This window comes from Panthera onca, chromosome B4 (assembly GCF_046562875.1).
Source record: "Panthera onca isolate mPanOnc1 chromosome B4, mPanOnc1 haplotype 2, whole genome shotgun sequence".
Lineage (NCBI taxonomy): Eukaryota > Metazoa > Chordata > Mammalia > Carnivora > Felidae > Panthera > Panthera onca.
Window position 1 is genome coordinate 137,163,178 of NC_138345.1, and position 27,622 is coordinate 137,190,799.

Sequence of the window (27,622 nt, forward strand, 5' to 3'; positions counted from 1 at the left end):
AGGCACGCATACAGCAGGCTCAGGTGAGTGCCTGGCACCACCCAGGAAGCCCACCTCTGCCTTGTTTATGACGAAGCCACGGTTCCCCACCAGTGCTCTGGGCACCCCCCCCCCCCCCCCCCCCAAAGTTCACAGGCTGCTGAAACGCATGAGCTTCCCCGGGTGGGCTGGGGGGATGTTAACAAGCAATTAACGCCAGGCAGGGACAAAGATGCCAGGGAGGGAAGGAAGAATCAGCTCTGGCTGGCTTGGGCAGGGCAGGGAGAGCGGAGCCGGACAGGCTGCGCAGAGGAAGTGGTTTTTGGTCCAGTTGGGTCTTGTTCGCGGAAGGAGATTTCCAGGGGCAGAGAAAGGGGGGAGGGAGCCACTTGAATAACAGGATGACCAGGCGACGAGTCCAGCTGCGTGTTCCCGCGCCAAGTGCAACCACGCGTGATCATGAGTTCGCTCAAGCACCCCGTTTTACGGACGCAGACCCTGGGGCACGAAGGGGACCCGAACCCAACTGTCAGACCCTGGGGAAGGGCATTTCTTGATGAGGGGAGAGCGCGGGGGTGGGGGTGCACTCGCGCCTTCACAAACGCCTGGCACCGACCGCCCGGCTCCGTGCTAGCTGCTGGGGACCCAGGGGGTCCTGCAGGCAGGGTCCCGGTTCTCTCGGGCAGGGAGGCAGCAAACACCAGGCGTGCGCGGTTTCAGAGACGGAGGAGGGCTCCGCAAGAGCAGAGCGCGGGGCTGGGGCTGGGGCGGGGGGCCGACTGCTTCGGGTGGGCAGGGGGCTCCGGCCAGGTGGCGCATTTGGGATCCGCAGCGCACGCGTCCGGGGTGTGGAACCCCCAAGCCGCGCGCGAACGCGCTTCGGGGCGCGGCTGCCGAGCGGCGCTTCCGGGCTCACAGAGACGCTCGCCGCGTCCCGGCAAAGTGCGCCTGCGCCCATTTTGCAGATGCGAGAAGCGAGGACGCGCAGCCAGCCCCGGCAGGGCGGCGGCGCGGACGCCGGGTCGCGGGCGCGAGCTCCGTGCGCGCCCTCCTCTGCGCCTGCGCGGGAGAGCTCGAGGAGGGGGGGCGTGGCTCCGGGGGCGGGGCCGGCGGTTTCGGGGCGGAACCTCCGCGCGGCTAGGGCGGGCGTGCGGGGGAAGGCTTGGCGGCCGAGCCGCGGCCGGCCCCCGGGAGCCGCGCGGCGTCCGCTCGGGCTCCGGCTCGGGCGCCGGCTCCCGCCCCGGCTGCGCGCGCAGCCCTCCGGCTGCGGGCCGCCCTCCTCCGGCCCCGCCCAGCGCGGGGAGCGCGCGGCCGCCGCGAGAGCCGGAGACGAGGGCGACCGCTGAGCGGGAGGCGGCGGCGGGAGCGCGAGCTCCGGCCAGCGGCGCGGCGGCCCGGCAGGTGAGGGGACCGGGCGGGCAGGCCCCGGGGGGTCCGGGCCGAGAACCCCTTCGGGAACTCCGACCCACCTCGGTCCCCGAGACCCCTCCCAGCCTTCCCCTGGGGACCCCAGCCTCCCGAGACACCCTGGGGGCCAGCCCGCGCCCCTCCGGACCCCTGGTCCCCGAGACCCTGTCGCAGTCCCTGGGCCACCTCTGGCCCCCGCCGCTTGGAGGACCCCGCAACCCGAGACCCTTCAGGGTTTCCCCTAGACTTCCAGACACCCCGAGGACTCTTCGGTTCCGGAAACCGCCCCCCACATCGCCTGAGGACCCCCTGAGCCCGCCCCAGGTTACCGTCCCGGTGCGCGGGGCTCCTGAGAAGCCCCCTGGGCCGCGCAGGCCCTCGGTGCCCTCTCTCCCCACCCCGGGGCTGCTCCCCTGCCCTTCTCTCTTTACCACCTGCCCCGAGTGTCCACTCCCCCTTTGGCTGGTCTCCAGGCTGGGTTTCTCAAACCTGAGGTCCGTGGACCCCGAGGGGCACCCGTGAGTCTTCGCTGGGGTTTGTGAATTCACGAGTACCCAAGAAGTGGGGGCCTGTAACAGGTCAGCCGATGAGCCTCTGTATCAGAGCAGGGGGTGCGACCTCAGCCCCCGCGGGATCATTTGTGTTTGCTGTTGCATTGAGGCCAGGGCAGGGACAGTGTTTAACTTTTAATGCTCTTTGATGAGACTCATATGGCCTCACAGAAGAGTCTAGAGAACAGCGCTGATGTGGTGGAAGGAGGTAGAGCTGCGTCGGTGAGGGGGTTAGGGCAAGTCAGCCTTTGAGGTTGTCTCCTTGGCTTAATCTTTTCACTGGTGGAACGAGTCCTTTTTCTCTTGAAGGCCTGATCTTTAGGAGGAATTGACACTGGAGCTGGAGACGACAGAGTCCTTGCTCTCGGGGCCCCACGCTGGAGGGGTGGGGGTGGGGGTTGGGAGGCTGAGCAAGTGGGTAGTTTTTCCAGCGTAGTGGCACTGAGCCCAGCTGGGGTGGGAGCCGGATTCTCAGGAAGTGGCGTTCTGGGGGGCTTGTTGAAGGGGAGGAAGGCTGATGGGTAACAGGTGAGCGGATTCTTGAAGGTTGGGGTTGCGCAGCAGCTTGCCAGAGCAGTTCCGGGGAAGGGGACAGTGTGTGAAAAGGCACAGGGGTGTTGCCACGAGGCACAGCCGATCTTGGAAATGAGAAGTGTGGCTGGAGCCGAGATCCATCCTGGGGTGGCTGGAGACGTGTTGCCTCCCGTAATGAAGATGTTCTCGGGGTGCTGTGGGACTCTGACGTGGGGAGAATGCAGCTTCGTTCCCTGAGGCTCATGCCCTTGGCCCTTTGCTGATTGACTGCCTCTGCCGTCACCCCAAGCAAGTGCGATGCAGCGCAGGGCTGAAGGAAGGGAGGACTTACTTGGTGGGTGGAGAGGAGGGAGGGGAATTCTGGGGAGACCGGAAGGGGGGAACCCGGCAAGTTTGGCCGAGGGCGGGGTTTGAGGCAAAGAAAGGGGCGGGCGAGGGGGGTCAGGGTGAAAGTTCGGAGTCGGAGTCGAGGCCCGCTGACGGGTTTAAGGGGGGAAGTGAGATGGTTTCTGTTTATGAACAGCCACTGGCTGCAGGGGGGGGTGGGAGTGGGTGTTGTCTGGAGGAAGCCGGGTCATGGGAGCACATGAGAGAGGGGTCCTGGGCCGGGGTGGTGACAATGGGGACCGTGGCTTGCTTCCTCAAGTCCAGAGCCCCAGGACTGCCGTTCAGCTCTTTCCTGTCTGAGCCTACAGTTTTCTGCCCGGGAACTGACTTTGGAACTTACTAGTTCCTGGAGGAGAGGTTTTGTCCTTTTTTAACTTTAACTTTATTTATTTATTTTGAAAGAGACAGCGTGTGAGTGGAGGAGGGGCGGAGGGAGAGAGAGAGAGTCCCAAGCAGGCCCCGTGCTGTCAGCACAGAGCCCGAGAGGGGCTCCATCCCACAAAACTGTGAGATCAGGACCTGAGCCGCAGTCAGCCGCTTAACCGGCTGAGCGACCCAGGCGGCCCTCGGCTGTGTTCTTTTAAGTGTTACCGCTTTTGATGTTTCCAGCAACGCTAGCAGACGGGAGATATTATTCCTCTTCTTACAGATGGCGGAGATAGAGACTCAGAGCGAGTAACTTAGCGTTAAGAAGGACCACCAGCACCTGGTTGCATAACTTGGAAGGCCGGGCTCTCCCTGCTACACCCTGCTTCCTCCCTGCCAGGAGCCCGGAGCATCCCCTGGCCCGGAGAGGGAAGTCCTGGGAGGCGGTGTTGGATCCCCAGTCCGCCCTCCTTGCCCGTCCCTGTGGAGGTCGGTGGCGTAGACCAAACCAAACTGTTGTGAACTGCTCGTTTTGCCTGCCGCTGCCTCTGCTGCCTCTTAGATCTTCCTCATAGTGGCCTCTTCTCTTAGCATTTCTGGAAAATGAGTCACGTGAGCAGGTGAAACTGGCGGTCAGTGAAACACCGTGGCTTGTTATTTGTGGAGATTTGGCGGTAAGAAGAGGTACGTCGGATGCAGTGAGTGCCTCAGATGGGGGTTTGGGGTCACGGTGGAGCAGGCGGTGCCCAGGGTAGTGCAGAGTTATGGGCCATGAACCAGCGGTGAGTGCAGAGCGGGCCCCCGACTCCTTGGGGGGCCTTCACCAGGTCACTCCCTCTGAGTCTCCATTTCCGCTTCTCTAAGACGAGGGCATCTGGCATCCCGTCCCTTTCAGATCCCTCCGTAATGTTGCATTTCATTAGAGGTGGACTTTCTAGAACATCTCTTCTTTTTGTTGAGTTGGAGACATGCTGGGGGTTCGGCCTGCCCTTGGCCTTGGTACTGGTGTGTCTTCACCATTATTGGCTTATCATGAAGTGGCACATCTGTTTGAGTTAATTGGACGTGTCTCATCTGATGATGGACAAACTCAAACAGCCAACACGTGATTAGTTGGCAGGGTGCCTGGCAAAATGTCACGTATATTTGCTGTTCTGGACCACACTCGTGTTAGGAGAAAACATCATGGTGACTGGCCTCTTAGAAGGGTTTAATGTCAGCCTTGGCCGGATGAGATGTAAGAAAAATAGCTACTTCAAGGGGTTATTGGGAGGATTAAGTGAGAAAATGCATGCAAAGTGCTTGGTACTTTCCCCTGAATCTCATACGGGAACAAAAAATGTCAGTAACAAATGTGGTTTTTGGACTAAACTGTGACTTTTATGTTTTTTATTGGTGGGGGGTTTTGTTGTTTTCTTGGTTTGGGAATTTTTGCCCAGTTTATGCCCAAGCAACTCCGGAGGCGTGGTTCATTTATAACTGGTAAAAATAAGCATTTTTTTTTTTCCCCTGTCGTAATTGATTTTGACTGAACTTTAATTTTTTTTTTTAATGTTTATTTTATTATTTTTGAGACAGAGACAGAGCATGAACGGGGGAGGGGCAGAGAGAGAGGGAGACACAGAATCGGAAGCAGGCTCCAGGCTCTGAGCCATCAGCCCAGAGCCCGACCCGGGGCTCAAACTCACGGACCGTGAGATCGTGACCTGAGCCGAAGTCGGACGCTTAACCGACTGAGCCCCCCAGGCGCCCCATTTTGACTGAACTTTAGAAAGTGATGGGTTAAGTGTCATGTGTTCAAATTGAGGTTCAAATTAAGTGTCATGTATTCTGTAAATTGAAGAAAAACAGTTCGTCCTGGAGATCCCCTATTAGGGATGGCTGGGACGAAGTTTAAGCTGCACTGTGGGCAAATTAGGGCATGGTTGTGCTCCCGCCCTGGCACAGTGGTGTCGCGGAAATAAGCTGCCCGAGGCTGGGGGAGGTGAGCCGGCCGATAGCGGCGCCCCCTTTCGGGTTGAGTGAGAACCTTTTCGGATGTGTGACTCACCTGGAGTTTTCACAACAATCCAACCGCTGGTGTGGGTGGTGGGTTCCCAGGTGACAGATTTGGAAACCGAGGTGCAGAGAGCTCTCCCGGCTGGGACGCGGTGGTGTTTTCTCGACTCCAGGTCTGGTGTTTTCTCCGTGGTGCCTCCAGCGCTGCCTTCTGTTGGGAGTTGTAGTTTCGGGTCCGGGCCTCTCTTTGCGGTTCCGGAAGCTCGGTTGTTACCCGTTTGCACCTTGTTTCCGGATCAGGTGACCTCGTCGGCTCATCCGATTCTCTGGCAGCTTATTTCTCACCCCCAGGTGACTCATTTGTGGTTAGAAGCATGGCTGTCCGCAGTACTTGAAAGCTTGGGCTCTTCTTACCCGGTGATTTCTGCTTCTGTGCCCCCGCCCCCAAGTCTGCATGGGAAGCCAGGCTGCCCTGAAGAAGGCGGTCTGTGGGAGTCACATCGGAGTAGGAGAGGACAGCGGTAACCACGGGTGTCTGTGCCGGGAGCTGTGGGAAGTGCTCGCTTTGGGGCTCCCGGGCTTTCAGACCCGCCTTGGTGCAGCCAGAGTACAACAGGTGGGTTTTGGCCTCCTTGTGGGACATCCCAGTCTTTAGGAACTCACGCTGGTTCCACGGATTGCACTTATCCTTGTACAGTTGACCCTTGAACCACACGCGTTTGAACTCTGAGTCCATTTACCTGCAGCTTGTTTGCAGTCAATATATTGGAACATTTTTTTTTAGAGTTGTGAGTCTGTGAGTTGAAAGAACACAGACAAGCCACATAGCCTAGAACTGTCACAAGAACTCAGAACAAGTTCGGTATGTCTGAATGCATAAAATATTTGTAGATGCCAGTTTATTTGATCAGTTAACTACCATAAAGCACACACAGGTCCATTAAAGAGTTAAAATTCATCAAAACTGGCAGACTGTGTGTGACTTCATTCTCCGTGGAGAGAAATGTCGACAGACGTAGAAGTGCACTATTAAAACTGCATAAAATTACCTGTAGTCCTACTGTACTGTCATTATTTTGTAGCCACCTCTGGTCGCTGTTGTGGTGAGTTCAAGTCCTGCCAGCATCTGCTTAAAATGCCACGGGCACCGATCTCCCCGTGAGCATTCCATCTCTCTGTACATTTTGTGTCTCGGTAAAAAGTGCTCTCTTGTGGCGCTTGCCGTTGGTAGTTAAGTTTTGGGGGACTCAAAAGTTCTACGCGGATTTTCAACCACGTGGGGTGCTGGTGCCCCACCTGTTCAAGGGTGAGCTCCGTCCGAGTCTGTCTCCTGTGAGCAGCACATTTACACATCTCTCCGTGTGGGTTACTTCTGTAACAGTGGTGGCTGTACCGTTGATAGGATGTTGTACGGAGGGCCGCCCTGTGGCTGGGCCTTTGTGGGAATCCAGTCATCTGTAGTCACGATGGCCGGTGTCAACACTTGGGCACACCTTCTGGGAGCATCTCATTCCGTCGCCCTCCGGATGGACTAGAGGTGAGGTGAAAGCCAGCACGGGCAAGCTCTGGCGGATGTTTGCAGTACCTCCTCCCCTGCTGTGTGAAGGGAATATGTGTTGAGTACACGTCTCTTGCCTGTGATCAAGGGCTGTACGACTTGAGAGCTCTCCCCACTCCCCTGGGTCGCTCAAAACCCATATAATTCACTTACAGAAAGAAACGAAGGGGTTTGTCTAAGGACGTTTGTTGATCCCACAGACTAATTCGTGGTTCGTGCTGTAATTTGTAATAGAAAGTAATTAGTTTCAGTTTAAGGTTTTTGTTGTGCTAACGCAATAAAGACCATTCCCGACCAACGTTTTCTCCCTCCGCCTCAGTACTCCAGATCCAAGCACTCGTTGATCCGTTCTCTTGACGCTTTGGTCTCCTTCCTTTCCCGTCTCTGTGCTCTTCGTGGCGGTGGAAAACAGTGGTGGTGATGGGCGCTCCAAACTAGGGTCGGTTCTGCAGCTCGGCGTCTGGGCCTGCTCCGGCAGGTCGTTGGCTGGCCTCCCGGGCGTCACCCCTGCCCTTGTGCTGATCTGGCTGCTTGACTGGCACTGAGTGGCCCCGGGTAGCCTCTTCTGTGTTGGGTCGGGGGTGGTGCTGGGTTGTCACATGGTGTACCTCAGCTCTCCCCTGGTGGCTGTTCACCCTCCCAGAAGGCTGGACTGCACTTGACAAGGCCCGAGTTCCAAGTTCCAAGGGGGCTGGTTCCAGTGTCAAAGTGCCCCTCAAACTTTTGCTGGCTGCCCATATCCCATTGGTCAAAGAAGTCACATGATGATGAGGTCCAGAGTTAGTAAGTGAGGGGACCGTCCACGGGCGTGGTTATCAGGAAGCAGGATGGTAGGGGAAGGGCCTTCACAGTCTGGCACCGTGGGGTTAGGGAGCTGGGAGGGGGCCTTGTTTCGCTAGCCATGATCACCAAGACCGTGGTCGTAGTTTATTCTTTTTTGCGTTGGACTCCGTTTGATGAGCATTTATTTCGTGCTGGATGCTGGGGGTTCAAAGAGTAGGACAGTCTCTGGTTACTCTAAAGTTAGTTCATAAACTATGCATGATCTCAAATTAAAAAAAAAATTTTTTTTTAATGTTTTTATTCATTTTTGAGACAGAGAGAGACAGAGCCATGAGCAGGGGAGGGGCAGAGAGAGAGGGAGACACAGAATCTGAAGCAGGCTCCAGGCTCTGAGCTGTCAGCACAGAGCCCGACGCGGGGCTCGAACCCACGGACCGTGAGATCATGACCTGAGCCGAAGTCGGACACTCAACTGACTGAGCCACCCAGGCGCCCCTCATGATCTCAAATTTTAAGCAGAAAACATCCTGTTAAGACTTTTATTCATGGTTTTAGAGAAAAAGGACGAGAACTGCTTATACAGATGTGTGTTGGGGCCTGATTCCACTTTCAGAAAATGCTGATAGGTCCTTGAAGAAAAAAAAAAAAAACCGGGTTGCTCTGGGCCTGCACACTGGTGACGACATGGTCACCAAGGAAACCAAAAGATGCAGCTTCTAAAAGGTCTCTGAAGGCTTTTGTTACTGTTGTCTAGAATCTGATTGGCTTAGCAGAATGGTGTCGGGGATGGGAACAGACTGCCAGCGGCCTGCCCTGCGTCCTGCTGAAACTTCTAGGATCTGGCGCTAATTGCCTTGGAAATCTCCTACTCGGCCCTTGGTTTAAGAAGAAGGAGCGCTTTGGGGGTACTTTCTGGGTTATGGTGAGATTTGGCTCTGCTGATGATTCTGCTGAAAGGACAGGAAATGAGGTAGTGTCTGTAGCGTGCAGTGTTCGAACGAACCGTAGATGTCTAAATATGGGCAGCTGTGCGGTTCATCTTCACGGTTCTTGGGTTGAGTTTTAATATAATTGAGTGCTTCCCCTGCTGGCTCCTTGGATTCTTAAAGGTGCACAGCAGTGTCTCTGTCTCGAGGCACATCTGGCCATTGCAGTTGGAGCCCGTGACTCGGTCTGAAGTGCTGTCTAAGGAGCTGGCTTCTGACCTTCATCGAGCTCAGGCAGAGAGAGGTTTGAGCGCTTAATCCAGCAACAAACCGCACGGCAGGGCAGGCTCTCATCTGTTATGTAAGCGTTCAGTACTTGCCGGATGAGTTCCTTTGGCAAACTTTGAAATCACATAATTTCGGAGTTCTGTCGAGCCTGCCAAAGTTTAAATCGTTCATACTTTTTGACAGGTGCGTCAATGCAATTTTTAGATTTCCAGTTTGTAACTAAGGTCCTGCCTGTGTGGCGAATCACAAGCAGTTGAACAGAAGTTGGGAGAACGGCAGACATGTGGAAGGAAGGTTTTTACCATGGAAACAGTTTGAGGCATTTCTGAAGTCTTTGGTTGACCAGTGACTGTTTAAGAAATATTCTAAAATGTTGCGTAGAGAAGGCCGAGGTGAAAGGCTCCTCCCCAGGAGTAACTATTTCAAAGCGATGTGTGTTATTTTGGGGGGGAGGGGGGGAGGCAGCTGGACTGGTCAACCGATAAGCATCTCACGTTAACTTTTCTTTTCTTTTTTTTTTTTTTTTAGTTTTTTTTAATGTTTATTTGAGACGGAGAGAAGCAGAGCATAAATGGGGGAGGGGCAGAGAGAGAGGGAGACACAGAATCTGAAGCAGACTCCAGGCTCTGAGCTGTCAGCGCAGAGCCCGATGTGGGGCTCGAACTCACCGACTGTGAGATCATGGCCTGAGCCGAAGTCGGACCCTAACTGACTGAGCCACCTAGGCGCCCCTCACGTTAACTTTTCAAATATGATTGAGTAGGACCGAGCCTCAAGTTCCTTCCTGAAGCAGGAGGTTAAAGAGCTACCTCACTGGCAGGTCGGAGCCCGTGCTGTTTGACTCCACAGTTTGAACATCCAAGCACGTTTCACGGGAGACAGCCTCGAACTTTCAAAACTTGGTCGGCAAGAATTCACGTTTTATAGTTGTTAAAACTGACGATTGGTGAATAGTTATTGATATCTCAGGGCTGGGGTCCAGGGTTACTTAATATGGTGGAAAGCCCCAACATTTGTTACCTTCCGTAGAAAATATCTAGTAGGTTAAAAAAAAAAAAAAAAAGATTGGACTTGATGGCTTTGATCGGAACTTTCTAGTGGGGAGGATGGAGGGAGGGGACGAGAGCCAGCCCGAACTTTGCCAGCCTTCCCCTTTGGGTAGATCTCAGGCCTCTGTGCAGGATTCCTCTTGCCTGCGGGCTGTGCTTTCTTAACATTCGAGCGAAGGTCACAGACACCATCCGGAGGTCGATCGAAGCATTGAGCCCCTTCCCTGGGGCGGGGCGGGGCTGAGAGACGCATCCACGCCTGCACACGGGTGTATCTGCGTTGTCAGGGCATATTCTGAGGATGCCATTTAGCTCTACAATCTAATGCTTATAGACCTATTAAGCCTTGTTTACTTACCCTGGGAAATTATTTTTGGTGACCTGATTCTAATTGAGATTAAAAGAAAAAAAAGACTACACATGTAAAAAGGTGGTTTCCAGTCAGTGCAGGTTAGGATATGAGAAACCAGGCTTTTCCATATTTGCTGACCACTTTTCTGAAAGGTTGTTTGTCAGTGCATGCTGAGATGTTTTACGGTGTTTATACTTTAACTCAGCAATTGTACTTCTCAGGAATCTCTCCTAAATAAATAATTCCAAAATAGATAAAAATCTTTGTGCACAAAGATGGTTGTCCAGGTGCTGTAGTAATGTCCTGCCTTGGGATTTTAGATAAAATAAATGATGGCATATTAATAAGGTAGAATTTTGTGTATGTAGCTATTACACTTCTAGTTCTGAATTAAAAAAAAAATTTTTTTTAACGTTTATTTATTTTTGAGAGATAGAGACAGAGTGTGAGCAGGGGAGAGGCAGAGGGAGAGGGAAACACAGAATCGAAGCAGGCTCCAGGCTCCGAGCCATCAGCACAGAGCCCGACGCGGGGCTTGAACTCACAAACTGTGAGATCGTGACCTGAGCCGAAGTCAGACGCTTAACCGACTGAGCCACCCAGGCGCCCCTAGTTCTGAATGTTTTTAATAAGGAAAGGAAAATGCTTTTATTATAACGCATGGAAAAAAAAGTAGGGTATGACCTTTGGACTCAAGTGATGGGAAAAATGTAAACTGTCTTGAGGGAAATGTACAGATGTTCCTAATAGTTCTTGCCCATAGGTAGCAGAGTAATGGGCTTTATAAACTTGATTTTTCTGTATATTTCCTTATCTACAGAAGTATTAGTTCTGGAATTGGGGGAAAGTGATTCTGTAAAATTCGTAGACTGTGGAGATAGTTTGGCTGTAGAGACCTAGCTGGCTTAAGATGCTTGTTTTACAGAAGCTAAGAATCGACCTTTTACTTAGTTTGTATCTTTGGACTAGATTTCAGCCTGGCTGCAGGAGGGCTCCGCGCCCTGGAGATGTCGTCCCCCTGGCTTTGCTCTGGTGGGCAACTTGCCATCCTTCCTCCCATGACCAGTCGTTTGTGCGCGTGCCCACGGGAAGCCCTCTGGAGTCGAGTCCTCTCACGGACCCGCCGTGCCGTCTGCGCTGGGCACACGTTACTTTCCCTTCCCTTTCTGTCCAGAGTAGAGCTTCGGAGAGTCTGAATCTGAGCCTCCGCCTGGCCTGGTTGGTCACACAGACGTGGGAACGGTGGCTTGGGAAGCATTCTGGATGTATGTTTTTTGTATATGGCATTTTTTAGGTATTGTGATTTAACAAAGATCCAGGACCTTTGATTTGAATTCTAGCTTTCACTCTTCCAGAGTCTTAATGAGAGAACTTTGATCTGGGAAATAGAAGGCACAGCTGACTTATTTTTCTCTCTAGGATTTACAGATGGATCCAGTGGAAAAGACCACAAACAGAAGTGAACAGAAATCCAGGTAAATAAAGTCAGCTACACCTTCATGCAGGTGTAGAGCACCTATCACGGGTCTCCTGAGCTGGTGTTTAGCCCCCGCACAGGGAAAGTGCAAGGAGAACGTGGTGTCAGGAGGGATGCTCGGGCTGTGTAGCCATCCTTTGCTTCAACATAAGAACTGTTCCAGAAGGCAGTTCTCTCTTTGCCCGAGGAAGTGACTATAACCTGGTCTCCAGACCAAGCAACACGGGAACCCGGGGTCACGTCGGAGACTGGGAGGAGACTGGGAGTGCCATGCTTCTCTGGCTCAGTGGACCGCGGGTTACGGGCGTTAAGTGGTGTCGGGTTAAGGAGGTGTCAGCCTGGGGTGGGTCGCGATGGATAAGCGGCAGAAACCTGGTTTGGGCCGGGGATTATCTTACCTGTCGCCGCCAGCAGGATCATTCTGTCATCGCGGTTGGTCTTTCCGAGCTCCCAGCAGCGTCAAGAGTTAAAATTGCCAGCGTGTTGTTCCCGTGTGTAGATGACTTAAATACGCGCTGCCCTCCAGGGGGACTCGTGACGACCAAGGCACAGCCGGCCCCAGCTCCTTTGTGGACGGAGGGCAGAGCGCGTGAGATAAACCCACAGCACAGCACGATGGGCAGGGCCTCTCTTCCGGCAGTGGAAAGTAGGGGGGTGACCGTGTTTGACCTGAGCCCCGCAGGTGTTCCTGGATGTCATGTTCCCTCTGACTGTGGTACTTCCAGGGTGACTTTCGCGCTCTCTTTCCCTTGTTTTTAAGCAGAAAGTTTTTAAAAAGCCTCATCCGGAAGCAGCCCCAGGAGCTGCTCCTGGTCATCGGGACGGGCGTCAGCGCCGCGGTGGCCCCGGGAATCCGCGCCCTCTGCTCGTGGCGGAGCTGCATCGAGGCCGTCATCGAGGCCGCCGAGCAGCTCGAGGTGCTTCACCCCGGGGACGTCGCGGAGTTCCGCAGGAAGGTGATGAAGGACCGGGACCTGCTGGTCGTCGCCCACGACCTGATCCGGAAGATGTCGCCTGTAAGTCTGTTTCAGAGGGCCGCTTCGGGTCTCCCTGGGTCGCTTGCTTCCGGACGGGGCTGCAGAGGGCGGAGCCGATGCGAACGCTTGCACGAGCCCGCGTCGCGTTCTGTTCTCGGCCGGGCCGGGCTGACGAGCCACCGTGTTCGTGTCCTTTAGAACCTGAACCGTCCCTTCCGACAGCGGTGATGCGGGCGCACTGCGGGGCTCCTGAAAGAGCCCGTGCTGAGTGGAGCCGGGATACGAGACGTGGTGACTGGGGTGTCATGCCACACTGGGGACGAACCTTGGTTTCACGCCCATTTAGCAGACGGGTATCCTGGAGGTGTGGTTTTGGTTTAAGCAGGCCAGCCGCGTAGCTTCGGAGGACAGGTGGTTCCCGAAAACATTTTCAGATGGGGGAAGCTAGAGCGTCTTTGTCCGCAGGGGGACGTGATCTGGTGGAGAGGAAGAGCGGTCCCCTCGAGTCGGGGGTGCCGGCACGGGGGTGGGGGTCCGCCGTGAGGCAGCCGCCGTGGACAGGCAGGGACGCTGGGAAGCTACACGGGGTGGAAGGGGCCAGGGGCGGGTTTCTTCTGGTTACTTCTGGGTTTATTAGAGCACAGCCGTCATCTGAGCGTTGCGGGGGGTGGGGGCGGGTAGGGTGTTGGAGACGCTGCACAGAAAGCATGAGAGGATGTCTGCAGGGTCATTGGGGAGACCGGGAGAGTTTAGGCCGCTGTGCCCCCAACTACTGACTTGATGTGGTCACATTTGTGCCCCTCACGTGGAAGTCGGGCAGGCAGCCCCGGGACAGCATGCTGGTTTGCCAGGGCCGGGGCCCCCGGGCCTTGTTTTGTTCCTCTGCCAACATGTGCCTGTCCGGCAGGGCAGGAGGGGAGCGGGGAGGGCTCCCGCCTCACCCCTGCCTGACGTGGGAGCCGCATCTACCGCCTGTGTTCTCGTCGCGCCGGCCTGGGTCTCCAGCGTCTGGGACGTGTTTCGGCTGGGCAGCTGTCCTGGGGGACGTGTTCTGTTGGCTCGGGGCAGCTGGGACGTGGGGCCAGGCCTGGCCCGCTGCCTGTCTTGTAAATGAAGTTGCCGGTGCCCAGCCACGCCGATCGTTTGCGTATTGTCCACGGCTGCTCTCACGCTCAGGCGCAGGGTCGGGTAGTTGTCACAGAGACTGAGGCCCACAGAGCCTGAAGCAGTTGCTGTCTGGGCCTTTGCAGACGGGGTTGCTGAGATGGACGGGGACGAGTCAGTGGACAGAGTAGTGTCGCGGGGCAGGTGGTGCGGGGCCGCGTGCCGTGAGAGGTGGTTCATTTGTTGAGAGGCCACGAGGCAGACACTTGGAGCTCCCGCACAGATGGAGCCTTACTCTACTCTTCTCTTTACTTCTGTGCTTTTTTAAACTTCGTAAGACAGGAGTTAAGGTGAGGCCAGCCGGAACGGTTGTGTTTCCTCAGCCATGGTCAGCAGGTTGAGAACAGCTATGGGGTAAGTGGCGAGTTTTTCCAAATTGCCAGGAAATCCTGGCAAAGGACGGGAGGGGCAGTGAGGTTGAAAGCTTGGTCAGGGGCGTAGTTGCGGTGATAGATCACGGAATGTAAGCTGCCTCCTGGGAGAAGGTGGGTGGCCAGGGGGGCGGGTCCGCGGGAGCCGATTCGGTGGTGGGCGGGTCCTGCTGGCTTCGGGGTGGCCCTGGGCGCCGGGGTGCTGGCAGGGTGAGCAGGCGCCAGGGGAGGCCCGGCCAGAGGTTCTGAAAGGGCCGGGCTCTTGGTGGTGGTGAGGCTCAGGATGTGACAGCAGGCTGGTGGCGGAGATGGGACGCGGTCGGTGGAGGGGAGGGAGGGAGGTGCTTCGAGGGTCAGCTGAGTGGCTGAAGGAACCGGCAGGAACTGGCCCAGAAGTACAGCCAGAGAGACTTGATGGGGAGCTGGGTCCACCCCTGCGCCCCCAGGGCCGGGCCGGTTTTCAGTGGCACCAGGAGGCGGACGCTCACAGAAGTAGGTGAACGTGTGGGAATTTACCGATGACGGGCCCACGGGAACAGGGGAAGGGTTTTTGGGGTCGGGGAAGGAGTCGAGAATGTCAGAAAAGGGGGTCGAGCGCCGTCCTGGGGTCTTGGGACCTGGGACCTGCACCGGGACAGAGGTGGCTTCTGATGGACAGAACTGAGGGCGGGCCGGTGCGTGTCGTGTCGTGTGCGGTGGGGGTGGCCGGGAGGCTCAGCCTTCCCGAGTGCACGCTGCCGCCTGACCCCCGCGCCCCCCTGGCTGCCCCCCAGCCCCACTCCCCCGCGGCCCCTCTCAGCTTGTGTGTGTTTGCGGCTCCCCCGCCCTCCTCTTGAGCCGGGCTTTGCCCCCGTCGCTGCACACGGAAGTGGCTCCGGTCAAGGCCGAAGGGGACCTTTGGTGCCCCATCCAGAGGCCGGATCTCCTTCCCGTCCCAGTGAACCACCCAGCAGCATGTGCCTTACTGTCCTCCGCCTAACTTGAAGATGCTGTGGCACCGAGAAACAGAAAACCAGCACCTCTGCAGCTCCTCACAGGGAAATCTGCAGTCCGCAAAGCCCCACGTGATCTGGTGCCCGGTCACCTCACCTGCCCACCCTTACCCGCCAGGGCCCCGGATCACCCTCGGACCCACCTTTGCCGTTGCTGCCTCAGTGCCTTTGCGTCCGCTCTTCCCTCTGCTTGGGCCACTCCCAGAGGGCGTGTGCTCCAGTGTCCCCATTCCTAGTGCCCTTGGCCCCCAGCAGCGCCGTCCCCCCTTTTCTGCTTCACTTTCCCGTAACGTTGGCCGCCACTGATGTACCACTTAGGTTTTGTACGTCGTCTGCCTCCTCCAGGGTTTTAGGAAACTCTATCAGGTCGGGGTTTCCTTTCTTTCTGAAAGCAGCAGCCAGAAAGAATGTTGCTGCATAGCTGCTCAGTTGCTGAGAGAGGATGTTTTGGTAACTCTGTCCCACCTTTCTGTAGCGTACAGGTGACACCAAGCCCAACTTCTTCCAGGACTGCCTGATGGAGGTCTTCGACAACCTGGAGCACCACATCCAGAACCCGCTGGTGTTGCAGTCCGTCCTCAGCCTGATGGACAGGGGCACGATGGTTCTCACCACCAACTACGACAACCTGCTGGAGATTTTCGGGCAGCAGCAGAGCAAGCCCATGGAGTCCCTGGACTTGAAGGACAAGACTAAGGTGCGGGCTGCAGGGTGGGGGGCGGGGGTGTCTTCCCCCCTCCGCAGGCCGACCGAGCCCTCCTTTTCACGGCAGCACATTAGCGATCGCGACACCGGGAGGGCGACGACTTGTCTCACCTGCTCGTTTCCTCTGTGCCTTTGTCCCGCTCACGTGCGTGTGTGCGCGTGGCAGGCCCTGTGGGAAGGAGGGCCGGTGGTTTGGGTAGCCCCTCCCCCTCGTTCTGGATCGGGTGATGCTGTGCGTGACGTTGTCGTCTTGATATTTTTCCCTTAATACCGTACTTGGAATGTTTACTGATCACGAAGCTGTTTCTAAAAGCTTACAAACGGCAGGGCGATGGGAGAACTGAACGAGAATTGCCATCCTTTCTCTGTTATTATTAGCGTCTTTGCACAAGTACAAATAACACTACCGTCAAGATGTTTACACTTGTGTGTCTTTCTGGTGACTTCTTTAGGGTAAAATCTCAGAAGAGCGGCAGGGTCAGAGGGCAGAGTATTTTAGACAGATGATGTGAATCACCAGGTTGCTTCCCGGAAGATAGCCAGTTCCTGCCCCCACCAGCCGCGTCAGAGAGCACGCGTGTCCCACATCTTGTCACACGTGTCACCAGAAAACAAAACAAAACGCATTTCTCCCGTTGAGGTGGAAATCGGTGAACAGTGTACGTTTCTGTTTCTCTTGTCGCTAAGGTCGATCCTGGTTTCATTTTGTTGACTGTATTTCTTTTGTGAAATGTTTGTGTCTTTGTGTGTTTGCTTAAAGATGTTGTGTCATTACTAATGCCGCTGCTGGGTTATCCAGCTCATGCGCCCAGGAAGCCGAAGCGCGTAGAGATCGCGCCTTGACGTTGAGGGCTGCTCCTTGCACCCTCCCCCGCGGAATGTGGCGAAAGCGTGTGCCGGCACGGTCCGCACGGTGGGGCCACGCCCTCCCCTGAGCTCTTTGTGACACGTGACAGAGCGCCTGCTCGCCGCACCCCAGCCACGCGGTCCCATCTGCGAGGCTCTCTGGCTGCTGCTGTTGTAAATCACATCCCTGGAAATCAAGTGCAAAGGGCCTGTGGCAGAAGTGCCGGCCGGCCCACCTCCCGCCCGGTGCCCACAGAGTTGGGCTCCTGCTGTGTGTCTGGTGGTGCCAGGCCTGCCCGCCAATGTGACGGTGGCCCTGGCGTGAAGACAAAATGGAGTGTGTGTGATGTGCAGCTTTTCAAGGGCCTTGTTCTAGATCTTGAGGTGAAGTCAGTCCAGGGCTGTTTGATAAGTTATGGGTCCACACATGTGTTTTTCTGGGCGTTCAGACGACACGTCCACGGCAGTGACTAAAATAGAACGTGTCACTCAGAAGCGAAAGTCCCCTTCATCCCCCTCAAGGAACCGGTCTCGGCAGGTAGCTGGCATCTCACGTGCTGAAAGCCGGCTGTAAAGCAGTTCTTGGTCCGACAGGACTCAAGTGGCACAATAGCCCGGTTCCTCTTAGGCTTTAAAGGTGCGATTACAAAGTGAAGTATTTCTCTCGCTCTTTCCAAGGAACGGTTGAAAACCCGCGAGTCCGGCGTAGATGTCTTCCTCTTCTGCCTCCTTTAAATAATAGCTTTCTCCCCTCTGTCCTGGCTTGCTGTCCCACAGGTCCTTCAGTGGGCGAGAGGGCACATCAAGTACGGAGTTCTCCACATTCACGGCTTGTACACCGATCCCTGCGGGATGGTCCTGGATCCGTCGGGGTACAAAGATGTTACTCAAGACCCGGAAGTCATGGTACGGCCCCCCTTCCTCAGGCACTGCTTGCGCCCCTTGGGACTTGGTGGCCGCTGGCTGCTTGCTGGCAGTCCGAGCGGGTTCCTGGCCTCCAGGCATACTCCTGCCCCTCTGTCCACACAGCTGGCGCTGTTCTCAGCTCTGTCTCCCGGGGCTGGCGCGTTGAACGGGTGCCCGGTCCTCGTGCGGTGCGGCCTGGCCGCTCGGGGACGCAGGTGAATCTCTTCGGCGTGATCCGCGCCGGTTGTCTCCGGCCTCTCGTCCCGACCTCACGTGGTGCTTTTCTGCATTCTTTCAGGCCTCCCCTCTCCTTTCTCCGCTTGGCATTCTCTCTAGCTTTCAAAACCTTGTTTTACACTTCATTCCTTCCCTGTGAGGCTTTTTTGATATCCTGGACAGAACGAAGTGTGGAAAAGCTGCTTTTCAGCTTTCTATAAACTCTTTTAGTTAGAGCACTTACAAACCACAGTATTCTCACGGAGTCACCGGCAAGCTCGGGGTCGGGCGCCGTGGTCCTCGTGCCGATCCCGGCCCGCGGCCCAGGTGTGGCCAGACGGGTGGCCGGGCTGATGCCCCTCAGCTGCGTCGGTAATGCTGTGAGGACGCCTGGGTGGACACCGGACCTCCCCCTGGGGTGTCGGGCGTCTGAAGGGGCAACTTCCTGCCGCACGCCCGAGTGACCGCGCAGAGTCCTGGCGGCCCCCTCTGGCCCGCTCCCTGGGGTCCCTGTCCTTGGTCTCCCCCCTCCTCAGCTCTCTGCTCTCACTCCCAGAAACCCAGTTCTGACCGCGGCACCCCCGTTCCCGTCTGTGAGCCACGGAGACACGTTGATTCCAGACCGTCATACATAACACAGTTCTGGACAGAAACGAATGGAACGTCCTCAGTTCCCGTTTCGAGAATTTAAAATTGTACTTAATTCCAGGAGATTTGACTGGAGGGACTGCACCACAAGGTGGGTGGTGGGTGGGCGTCAGACTCTCCTTACTTTAAGGCACGTCTACGCTGGACGTCGACTGGGACCTGGATCCGTGACCCCGGCTTGGAGAGGAAGGGGCTCCCGCGGGTGCCGAGCAGGGAGTGTGCGCGCGGCTCAGGCCTCAGTTTGCTCACGCGCCACGCCGCGTTGACGCGAACGGCTCGCCTCTCACACTGGGGACGGTGTGGCTGGTGGGGACGGCCTGTTGCCGAGCGACGTTCTAAAGGCACAGGCGCGCGGCCGGGCCGGGACCTCGCCGTCTTGCGGACGAGCGTCCCTGTCTCTCGGCTGGTTTCTCCGCAGGAGGTGCTCCAGAACCTGTACCGCACCAAGTCCTTCCTGTTCGTGGGCTGCGGAGAGACCCTGCGGGACCAGATCTTCCAGGCTCTCTTCCTCTACTCGGTGCCCAACAAGGTGGAGCTGGAGCACTACATGCTGGTGCTCAAGGAGGACGAGGACCACTTCTTCAAGCATCAAGCGGACATGCTTCTGCACGGGATCAAGGTCGTGTCGTACGGGGACTGTTTTGACTATTTTCCCGGATACGTGCAGGACCTCGCCTCTCAGATCTGCAGGCAGCGCAGCCCAGGTACGGGCCGTTCCCCCTTCCGGGCGTAAAGCGATGGGGTTCTTTCTGATTTTCCTTTCTTGGGGATAGAACGTATGTACCGCGAGACGAAGTGGAGATGTAGTTTTACACACCCTTACGTTGACCGGCCCTCCAGCCACGTTTTAAAAGGGTCCGTGTGTCCGTTAACCAATCGGAGGCTGGGGCGAGTGGTCTGATGGTAACGTCTGCAAGCGGAGCCTTAGCGTTTAGTGCTGTGCGTGCAGGAGCCCCCGTGTACTCCCGTTTCCGATGGCCGGCTATGTCCCCGCCGAGGCCCTTAGCCAGGAGAGCAAACTGCCCAGCCGGCCGCAGCCGTTGAGATGCCGAAACCCCAAAAAGTGCAGAGACCTCATTTATTCTCACCGTGTCGCTGCAGCTCACGACTTAGAACCGCAGAGACACGAGATGATTTCACGAAGACTTTTCTTTTCGCAAATAACATCTTTTCCCCGTTCTGCCGCGTGCAGCACACCCTCGTAGGTGATTCCTGGCCCGGCTGGGGGGGGGGGGGAGTTGTTGACCCGCCCAGGAAGGACCAGGGTAACTGAGCAGCTTTTAAGTGGGTCAGCCTGTCAGAAGGGCAGTTGATGGCTTTGAGGTCGGGGACGTCAAACACGGATGATGGTGGGCGTGGAGCGGTCTTTACTGGCTGCCATTTAATTGCAGCCAGAACCTCCCCCCACTCCCCCCGGGCAGGGGACTTGGGTCGACCACGTGGACGGCTGCACGTGGCCGCTGTGACCTGGAAGGCCAAGATTGCGGCCGACCGGATGCGTACATGGTCCCGACAGCTCCGTCTTTCCCCGCTCGTCCTAGCGGATAGTTGGCTTTACGTCGAGGGCAGTGGTCCGTGTCGTAGCCCGAGGAGCAGCGGGGACGGACCCTCACGGGGCCCCACACCGCCGTCAGTTTTACCTTCTCCACCTTCGTGTTCGGTCACAGGACCCGGGGCCACGAAACAGATGATTTGATAGATGGCGAGGCCAGCTTAGAGGCGAATCACTTGCCCGGTGAACGCCCAGAGATTTCGGAGCCGGAGCTGGATCCGGTGTGTCCCAGGCAGGCCCGCGCGGCCTCATCCTGCCCCTCCCCACGGCCTCCCCCGCCTCTGCACGCACGGCTGCCCCGAGGACCGGGGCTCACGAAACCCGAGTGAGCTCGGGCTCCTGGGGCGAGCCCCCGTGCCTGCCTGTCCCCGCTAGACCACCTTCCATGACCCCGGGTGCATCCGACGAGCTGTCAGGGCCAAAAGCTCTTTTGGACCCGGAATCTGTGACCGTGTCCTTCAGGACGTTTGTGCTTACCTTCGCGAATTATCTCTCTTGACCGGAGAGGGTGGTGTCCTGGCAAGGACAGTCGTGATAGTGACCGCGGGTACCGTACCTGCCTCCCCATGTGCCAGGCTGGCCCAGACATGCCACACGTGGAGCCCCTTGGTCCTCACGGTAACCCTGGGAGGAGGCTGGGAGGAGGCAAGGAGGGGCGCTCCCGGCCCGGGGCCCCACGGCACACCGGAGCTGGCGTTCAGGTCCCCTTGTCGCGCTGCCTCTCCGAGCAGCCCTTGCCGCCGTCCCTGCCGCTGCCCTGAGGATGAGGACGAAGGGCACGTGACGTCTCAGTTCTGCTGACTCTTTTCTTTCTTCTCCAGATGCTGACCGAGTGGACAGCACCACGCTGTTGGGTAAACAGATCTTGATTTCTGCCAGCCCATTCTTTGCCTACATGTGCTGCTAGCTCGCTGCTGCTGTTGCAGAATCACCAAGTGTTTCTCGTAGTAAATACTTAGCCTGTATTGAAACGGCCCCCCCAGAGGTGATGGCCAGCCCCGCCCTCACGAGGGTCTCTGCCACAGCGCGGGGGTTAAAAACGCGTCCCCCCAGCAGGGAGGCGCAGCTCAAACACGGGTCATGTGCTGGCACCCGAGAATAATTTCCCGTCTTACAAGTGAGAGTGGCAGGGCGACCAGACAAGACTCCGTCTAAGGTGTAGCAGGTCTGGCCCGGCCCCCTCAGAAGTGTCCATCGCCAAGGTTCTGAGCTTTCAGATCAGTTTTTCTGCTTGCTGCTTGTTGGAAAGGTGCAGCTTCTCGCTGCCAGGCCCGCTGTGGCCGGTTACGAATTCGCAAGACAGAGCCGGGCCGGGTGGCGGCCAGCGTCCTCCTGTGGGCGGACTGGGCACCGGGCTGTGCACAGAGGTGGGCTGGTGGGGGAGAAGGGGCCGGTCTGTGCGGCCCTGGTGCCCCGCCCGCCTGGCTCGGCCCCTCCGCTTTCCATTCCTGCCTCGTTTCCCTGTGAAAGGACGCCTTCGTTAGACCCTTTCCCACTTAAACGTGACTTTCAGATCCGTCCCTTTCTTTGGAAGAAAGCGCAACCCGTGGGGCATGGCAGGGGTTATTTGGCTATTGTTTCAGTAAAATCCGATTTATTAGCCCTTGAAGGGTGGATTCTAAAACAGATTAAAAACTTTCACCTCGTAGGTAATGCGTGTCAGGACTGCGCGAAGAGAAAGCTGGAAGAGAACGGGATTGAAGATTCAAAGAGGCCCCGACGGTCCGATGCAGGTACGTGTGCTTTCCGTGCAGCGGCCGCTTGGCCACACACAGCTGTTGGCGGCCCCTGTGTTTTGTCTGGTCATGAGGCCCCTTGCCGTGGGCGGGAGGGGTGAGGACACGTGTGTCCATTGAAAGCGGCACGTGCTCGAGGAAGCGCATGGGAGGTCAGCCCAGGCTTCTCGCAGTGAGCGCTCTGTGCCGTCACACCCGCTTCGAGAAGCAGCATCGCTGGGAGCCTGTCCCCCACCCGCCACACCCCGGCTGACCACCGTCCTGCCTTCTGTCCCTCGGTCCGCAGGGAAAACCACTTCAGGTCATCTGTCTTTTGTTCCCCGTGTCACCGACAGGGAGTTACATAAACTGTTGATTTAAGCGGACAACGTCCGTGGCTCCGGGAGAGGAGACGTGGCGCCCTCACGCCTGCCTCCAGGCGTCGGCGCATCACCTCTAGTTGCCCACGTGCCGGCTCTGACTCCCGAACCGGCCCCTGCTGGTTGCCAAGGTCATAGCACGAATTGTGCCCTTCGGTCTGTCTATAGGCGGTAGAGTTTAAAAGGTGGAAAACAAAAGCGATTACTTGATTAAAACGACGCAGACGTTTTTTTCCTGGCTGAGCAGCCAACCCCGGTGCTGTGTTAACGGGACCAGTGTCAGCGGCGGGATGTTGTCAGTATCGAGGGCAAATGTGCTTTTTTGCTTGTTGCGTGTCGGTGCTTTTTAGTTTTGAGGAATTTTTAGATTTCTCTTTGCCCTTGTCCAAAAAATAATGTTTTGCAGTATTTTTTTTTTTTAAGTTTATTTATTTATTTTGAGAGAGAGAGAGCCAGAGCTGGGGAAGGACAGAAAGACAGGGGGAGAGAGAGAATCCCAAGCAGGGTCCACAGTCAGCACAGAACCCGACGTGGGCCTCGAACTCACAAACCGTGAGATCATGACCTGAGCTGAAATCGAGAGTCAGACGCTTAAGCGACGGAGCCCCCCGGGCGGCCCACGTTATTTTCCAATGGATCATCGTCTGTCATAGGGCCCCTCCCTTCCCGTGACATTCGGCCTTCTGCCCGGCTCTGGGCTGTGCACACTTGCCGCGTGGGAGCTCTCTCGCTTCCTAGGCCACTGTTGCAAAGACCTGTATTCCTGCCCTGGCCGTCTGGCCAGGACCTCCTCAGGGGGCGCTCACAGCCCCGTGGGGTGGGGGGGGCACCCCGGCCCTCGGGGGTCCTCATACTCCACTCACGGCCGGGGTGTGGGATTCTGCTGGGAAACCCACCGTCTCAAGGGTCCATGTTTCCTGTTGGAGACCGTCTGTTGCCAACCCAGTTCTCAGTGGTTTGTAGGTGATCTGTTGCCTGCCTTTCTGGAAGCTTTCAGGATCTTCTTTTTCCTCCTGTTCAGAAATTTCACGAATTTAGGTGGAGCTCTTTTTTATATATGTTGCTCAGTTTTTTTTCCTGTGTTTCCAGCCCAGGGATAATCTCTGGTTTCCCTGATTATGTCTTTCTGCTGTGTTCCCTTGTCCTCAAATTCATGCTGGCCGGGCCTGCTGGATTGCGTTCCGAGGTCCTGCGTTTTCTCCGATGTCTTCCTGTTCATTTTGTGTTCAGCTGTTCAGAAACTTTCTGGGAGATTCTCAAAATCGTGTCCTAGTCTCTGGGTTCCGTTTTTATTTTGAGAGTACTACTGTTGATTTCTGGGAGCTCTTCTGTGTTCTGATTTACTCTCTTTCGTGGCATCTTTCCTCCTCTCCCCCCAAGACCGTGATCTTTACAAATCTTGAGGGATACCAGAGGCTTCCCTGGTTGTCTGACTCCATTCCTGACAACATTGGGATTGAAGATTTTCAAATAACAGTTTATTTTTTTTGCTTTACATAAGAAAACCGAAGCAAAGTGCTCCTAAACATGTAATAATCCACTGAGAATTTCTAGGCCTATGAAGCAAGTAACTCGTCAGTTTACCTATTTACTCAGCACCTAGAAGTTACCCCTCGGTGGGGCTGCCGTTAGAGTATCTTCCTCTTCTACATCGTGGGGAGCTTGTGCTGTCGAAGCGGCCTGGCACAGGTGCAAAGATTCACGGTGAATGCGGAGAACGCTTAGTAAAAGGAAGCAGTTTTATTTGATTTATTTATTTAATGTTTTTATTTATTTTGGAGACAGAGACAGAGCATGAGCAGGGGTGGGGTGGAAAGAAAGAGGGACACAGAACCCAAGCAGGCTCCAGGCTCTGAGCTGTCAGCACAGAGCCTGACGCGGGGCTGGAACTCACAAGCTGTGAGATCATGACCTGAGCTGAAGTTGGATGCTTAACCGACTGAGCCACCAGGCGCCCCAAAATGAAGTAGTTTTAAAAATGGGGCTCCGTGCAGAGTGTCATCACCGGAGTAGGGCTGGTGACAAGGGGAGACGGGAGGCTGTGGTCTCGTTCATACCGGTTGGATGGACGCCGAAGGGGCGGGCGTCCAGGTCCTTCGGCCGATTTTCTATAGCTTCAACACACTTTCCTGTAGAGAGAGGATGCCATTCCAGGAGCAGTTCCTCTGAAGTCTTTTGGCAAATATTTGGGTTGTGAATTCCGCTAGTGGGGACATTTGTAACCAGACAGCGAGGGAAACGACGAAATTAGCGTTGACCTGTTTCCTCCAGGACAGGTGGTGGTTTCCGCTCGTCTGTCTCCTCCGTTTTCCTCCTGTCTGTCTGGGGCTCCTCCGTCGCCTATGATACTTAAGAAGGCAGATCTTCTGGTCATTCTCTGCCGGTGGTGTTTCTGCTGCCACTGCCGCGCGCGTGCAGTTCTCCCGTCCAGGGCCTCCCCTGGGTGGCAGGCCGTGTGGCTGGTGGCCGGGCTCACCGCCCGGCGGACTTCACAGGATCAGCAGACGGGCCCCGCGTGCCGGCACCCGCTGCTCCCCAGGCGGCCATGAGTGGTGCTCAGAGGAAGCCCTCCGGGAAGGGAAAGGCGCCCGTTTCCATGGGTGGAGATTCCCGTCGGTCTTTGCAAACCTAGCGCGGTTTTACTTTGTTCCCGATGGCGCGTACGGGTCACGACGCCGTTTCTAGACAGCAGCCACTGTGTCAAAGTCTTCAGCGTGTGCGGAAAACCGAACGGTGTGGGACGCCAACGTCCCGTCGCGGAGGCTCCTCCGAGCTGAATCTTAACGTCTGGGTCTTCCTTTGTTTTGTCGCAACAGACGATGCCGGAGGGTCTTGAAATCTTTAAAACCGCCAAAACCTGCCACTTGAAGACCAGCCTTGTGTAACCGCAGTGCCGTAACCCAAGCAACGAGGAACGTTCAGAGAACTCCGCGTGGCATCTCTCGCTTCAAAACCGTCCTACACCCCGGGAGAGCCGCGCGGGCGCCTCGGAGGCCGGCTGCAAGTTCCACCGTGTGGTTCGCGCGTTCGGGAGGTAGAGCCTCACACGGGCCCCGACGGACGGCTACCTCAGGGACTGGCGTGGTGGGAGGGAGACCGGACTCCTGGCTTCTGCCCGACGGGCCCCCTTCGTCAAGGTGGTTTTTCTAGTAAAAAGGGGAGGGTGAGGACTGTCCAAGCAACAGTAGTTGCCAAAGAGGAAAAAAAAAAAAAGACACTTAAACTTACGATTTTTACGTGGAAACATGTTACTGTAGAAAAAAATTCAAAGTACGGTGGTTGCGTTGTTCGCTAGGAAAGAACGAGTGGGTGCTTGTTTGAGGCACCGAGCCTGCTGCTGTGAGAGTGGTCGGTGTTGAAGAGGAAAGGCCAGCTGAGTGGGGTCGCTTTGGAATTCCCTAATTTTGGTGACTTCGGCTCCAAGGAGCGGCAGGGCCCAACTGGCCGCGGAGCCCCGGAGCCCCAGGGCCTTTGCACGAGCGCAGCTCGGCGCCGCACAAGTTGGTGTCGCGACGGGCGCCTGAGAAATGACCAGTGGAGCGCGAGACCAAGTTTGCAGCTTTTAGTTAGAATAGAAATCCCACGTTTTCAGAGTCTTTATACTATGGGGGAAGGTCCAGCCTTTCTGTTCTTATCTCTTAGAAGTGTCTCCCCAGGGCCCGTTTGGGGTTTGCCCGGAATGAGGCGGGCAGACCTTGTCAGGGGCCTTGGGGTTCATGCAGGCGGGAGAGCGCCACGCTGGGGGCAGGGCTCACACCTGACGGTGGCCATGGCGGTGACCCTGGGACCCTGCTTGCTTTCCTCCCAGAGGCTGCCTATTTCGGATGTGCGGTCCTTGCCAAATTCCATGACGCTCCCCATTGATGGCGCTGCCCCCCACCCCGGTACAGAGAAAGTTAAGAACAAGAAACATAAGGTTGGAACATGTTGCGAGTGAGAGATAAGCCAGAGACCTGCTTGAGACACTTTTTTTCTCTTTTTGAAGCATGAAAAATCTTTTATGTTACTCTGGTCATAAATAAAATTTTAACCTCGACTACGTGTGCTCGGCTTTAGTTACGACAAAGCTGGGGGTAGTGGATTTAATGAGAACTTTGGCCTTGACTTATCACTCAGCTGAGAAGTGACTGCTTGTGTTTAAATCTTCTAAAAAGCAGAGATTGTAATTTGTTGGTTTTTAGACGTTTCCCAAGTGCAACCAGAGGCGAATGTCTGCGTCTGAAAGTTGGTTGGACTCAGGGCAGGCCAGAACGACCAGCATGGAAAGGGACGCGGAAGAGGAGAGGTTGGGCCAGCTGTGCGCCATGCTCCAGGCCGTGAGGCCTTGTCGCCGTGACGGGCGGCCTCTGCAGTCGGGTCGGCTGTCCACCGAGCGAATTCAAACGCACGCTGGTTCCAACGTCATTGGTCTGCTAGAGGCACCTGGAGCATGTCTCGCTTGTTGGTGGCTCGCCGGCTGGCTCCCTGGGCCCGTGGTGGCGCCCCAAGCACGAGTTTCCCGCCGGCCTGTGGTTTTCAGGAACGGGGTAGCCGGTGCCGTGACAAACCGTGCCGTGAAGGATCACCGACGGCGTGGGTCCCGGTGAGAGAGCGAGAGCGGCCCAAGGTGCGACCGGGGTCGACTCTGAGCTCACGTGGCAACGGGGACGTCTCGGCGCGAAGTTGATGTTGTGTAAAGCGGAGGAGGTCCGCGAGGCAGAGGTGTTGCCGGTGTTTTCTTAGGAACAGGAGACAAATAGAGTGGCCTCCGCTCTCTACACTCGTAAGAGATTGATTGGCTGGGTGAGGGCAGGAAGCAGGTCTTCTGTGACTTTGGTCTAGGTGGGCACACGGGGCACTTCGTTTACGTGAAGCAGTGGGTGTTCAAAAGTGGCCGCGTCACTGCTTCGGGAGGCTGCTCCCTCGTTAGCACTTGGGTCCAGCCCGTCTTAAGTGGAAGACCACCAGCATCTCGCAATTCTTTCTGTAAAGTTTGAGAGCGCACGCACGAGCGTGCGTGCGTGTGTGTGCATGCGTGCGTGCATGAGCACGGGAGGGGCAGGGGGGGAGAGAGAGAGAGAGTGCCTGGTGTTCAGGCTTTGCACTGACCACCAGGAGCCTGCTCGGGCTATTCTATCTTGTGAACTGAGAGGTCACAACCTGAGCAGACGTTGGACGTTTAACCGACCGAGCCGCCCAGGCGCCGCTGGTCTTTACGTGTCCACAGACCCCGTGTGGACGGGTAACTGTCAGTAGATTGCAGTGAGGGAGCTGCTCTGCTGTGTACGAAACTCTAATCCATTCTGAAAGGGAAATGAAGTATTATTGAAAATGCTGCAACTTTCCTCCCCAGAACCACGTATTTAAGCGGAGGAGTCAGTTGTTACTTAGGAAAGCCTGTGTTCGACGTTTTCCCAACAGATTTATACTTAGAGAAATTCAGATTGCATTGAAGCAGACATAATTGTTTCACCTTAAAAGAATTTTTGTTTCTAAAATGATAGATCAGAGACATC

The 27,622-nt window shown here is 56.2% G+C and overlaps 1 protein-coding gene across 10 annotated transcripts; it reads left to right on the forward strand.

The window, feature by feature from the left end:
- On the forward strand, positions 1-26,163 carry SIRAL2 (SIR2 antiphage like 2). 10 transcript variants are annotated; one of them, XM_060656103.3, is made up of 9 exons: positions 1-23; positions 11,598-11,653; positions 12,419-12,671; positions 15,635-15,856; positions 17,488-17,616; positions 18,899-19,184; positions 20,854-20,886; positions 21,682-21,765; positions 24,944-26,163. In XM_060656103.3, exons 2-9 carry the CDS (start codon positions 11,607-11,609, stop codon positions 24,961-24,963), a joined length of 1,074 nt encoding a protein of 357 aa, XP_060512086.1. In that variant the 5' UTR covers positions 1-23; positions 11,598-11,606; the 3' UTR covers positions 24,964-26,163. The 10 variants fall into 10 exon arrangements, with proteins under 10 accessions (XP_060512086.1, XP_060512084.1, XP_060512077.1 ...); XM_060656101.3 differs by having other exon boundaries at positions 5-23; positions 12,416-12,671; XM_060656094.3 differs by lacking the exon at positions 1-23 and adding an exon at positions 1,135-1,380 and having other exon boundaries at positions 12,416-12,671.
- Positions 26,164-27,622: the final 1,459 nt, after the last annotated feature.

What these genes read in the sequence shown, in the direction of transcription:
- SIRAL2 (XM_060656098.3), top strand. Translation starts at nt 8,483, where the DNA reads ATGGTGAGATTTGGCTCTGCTGATGATTCTGCTGAAAGGACAGGAAAT. An exon ending in ACTTGAAGGACAAGACTAAG is followed by an intron (nt 15,857 to 17,487) that starts GTGCGGGCTGCA and finishes GCTGTCCCACAG; the next exon opens with GTCCTTCAGTGGGCGAGAGG. An exon ending in CTCAAGACCCGGAAGTCATG is followed by an intron (nt 17,617 to 18,898) that starts GTACGGCCCCCC and finishes GTTTCTCCGCAG; the next exon opens with GAGGTGCTCCAGAACCTGTA.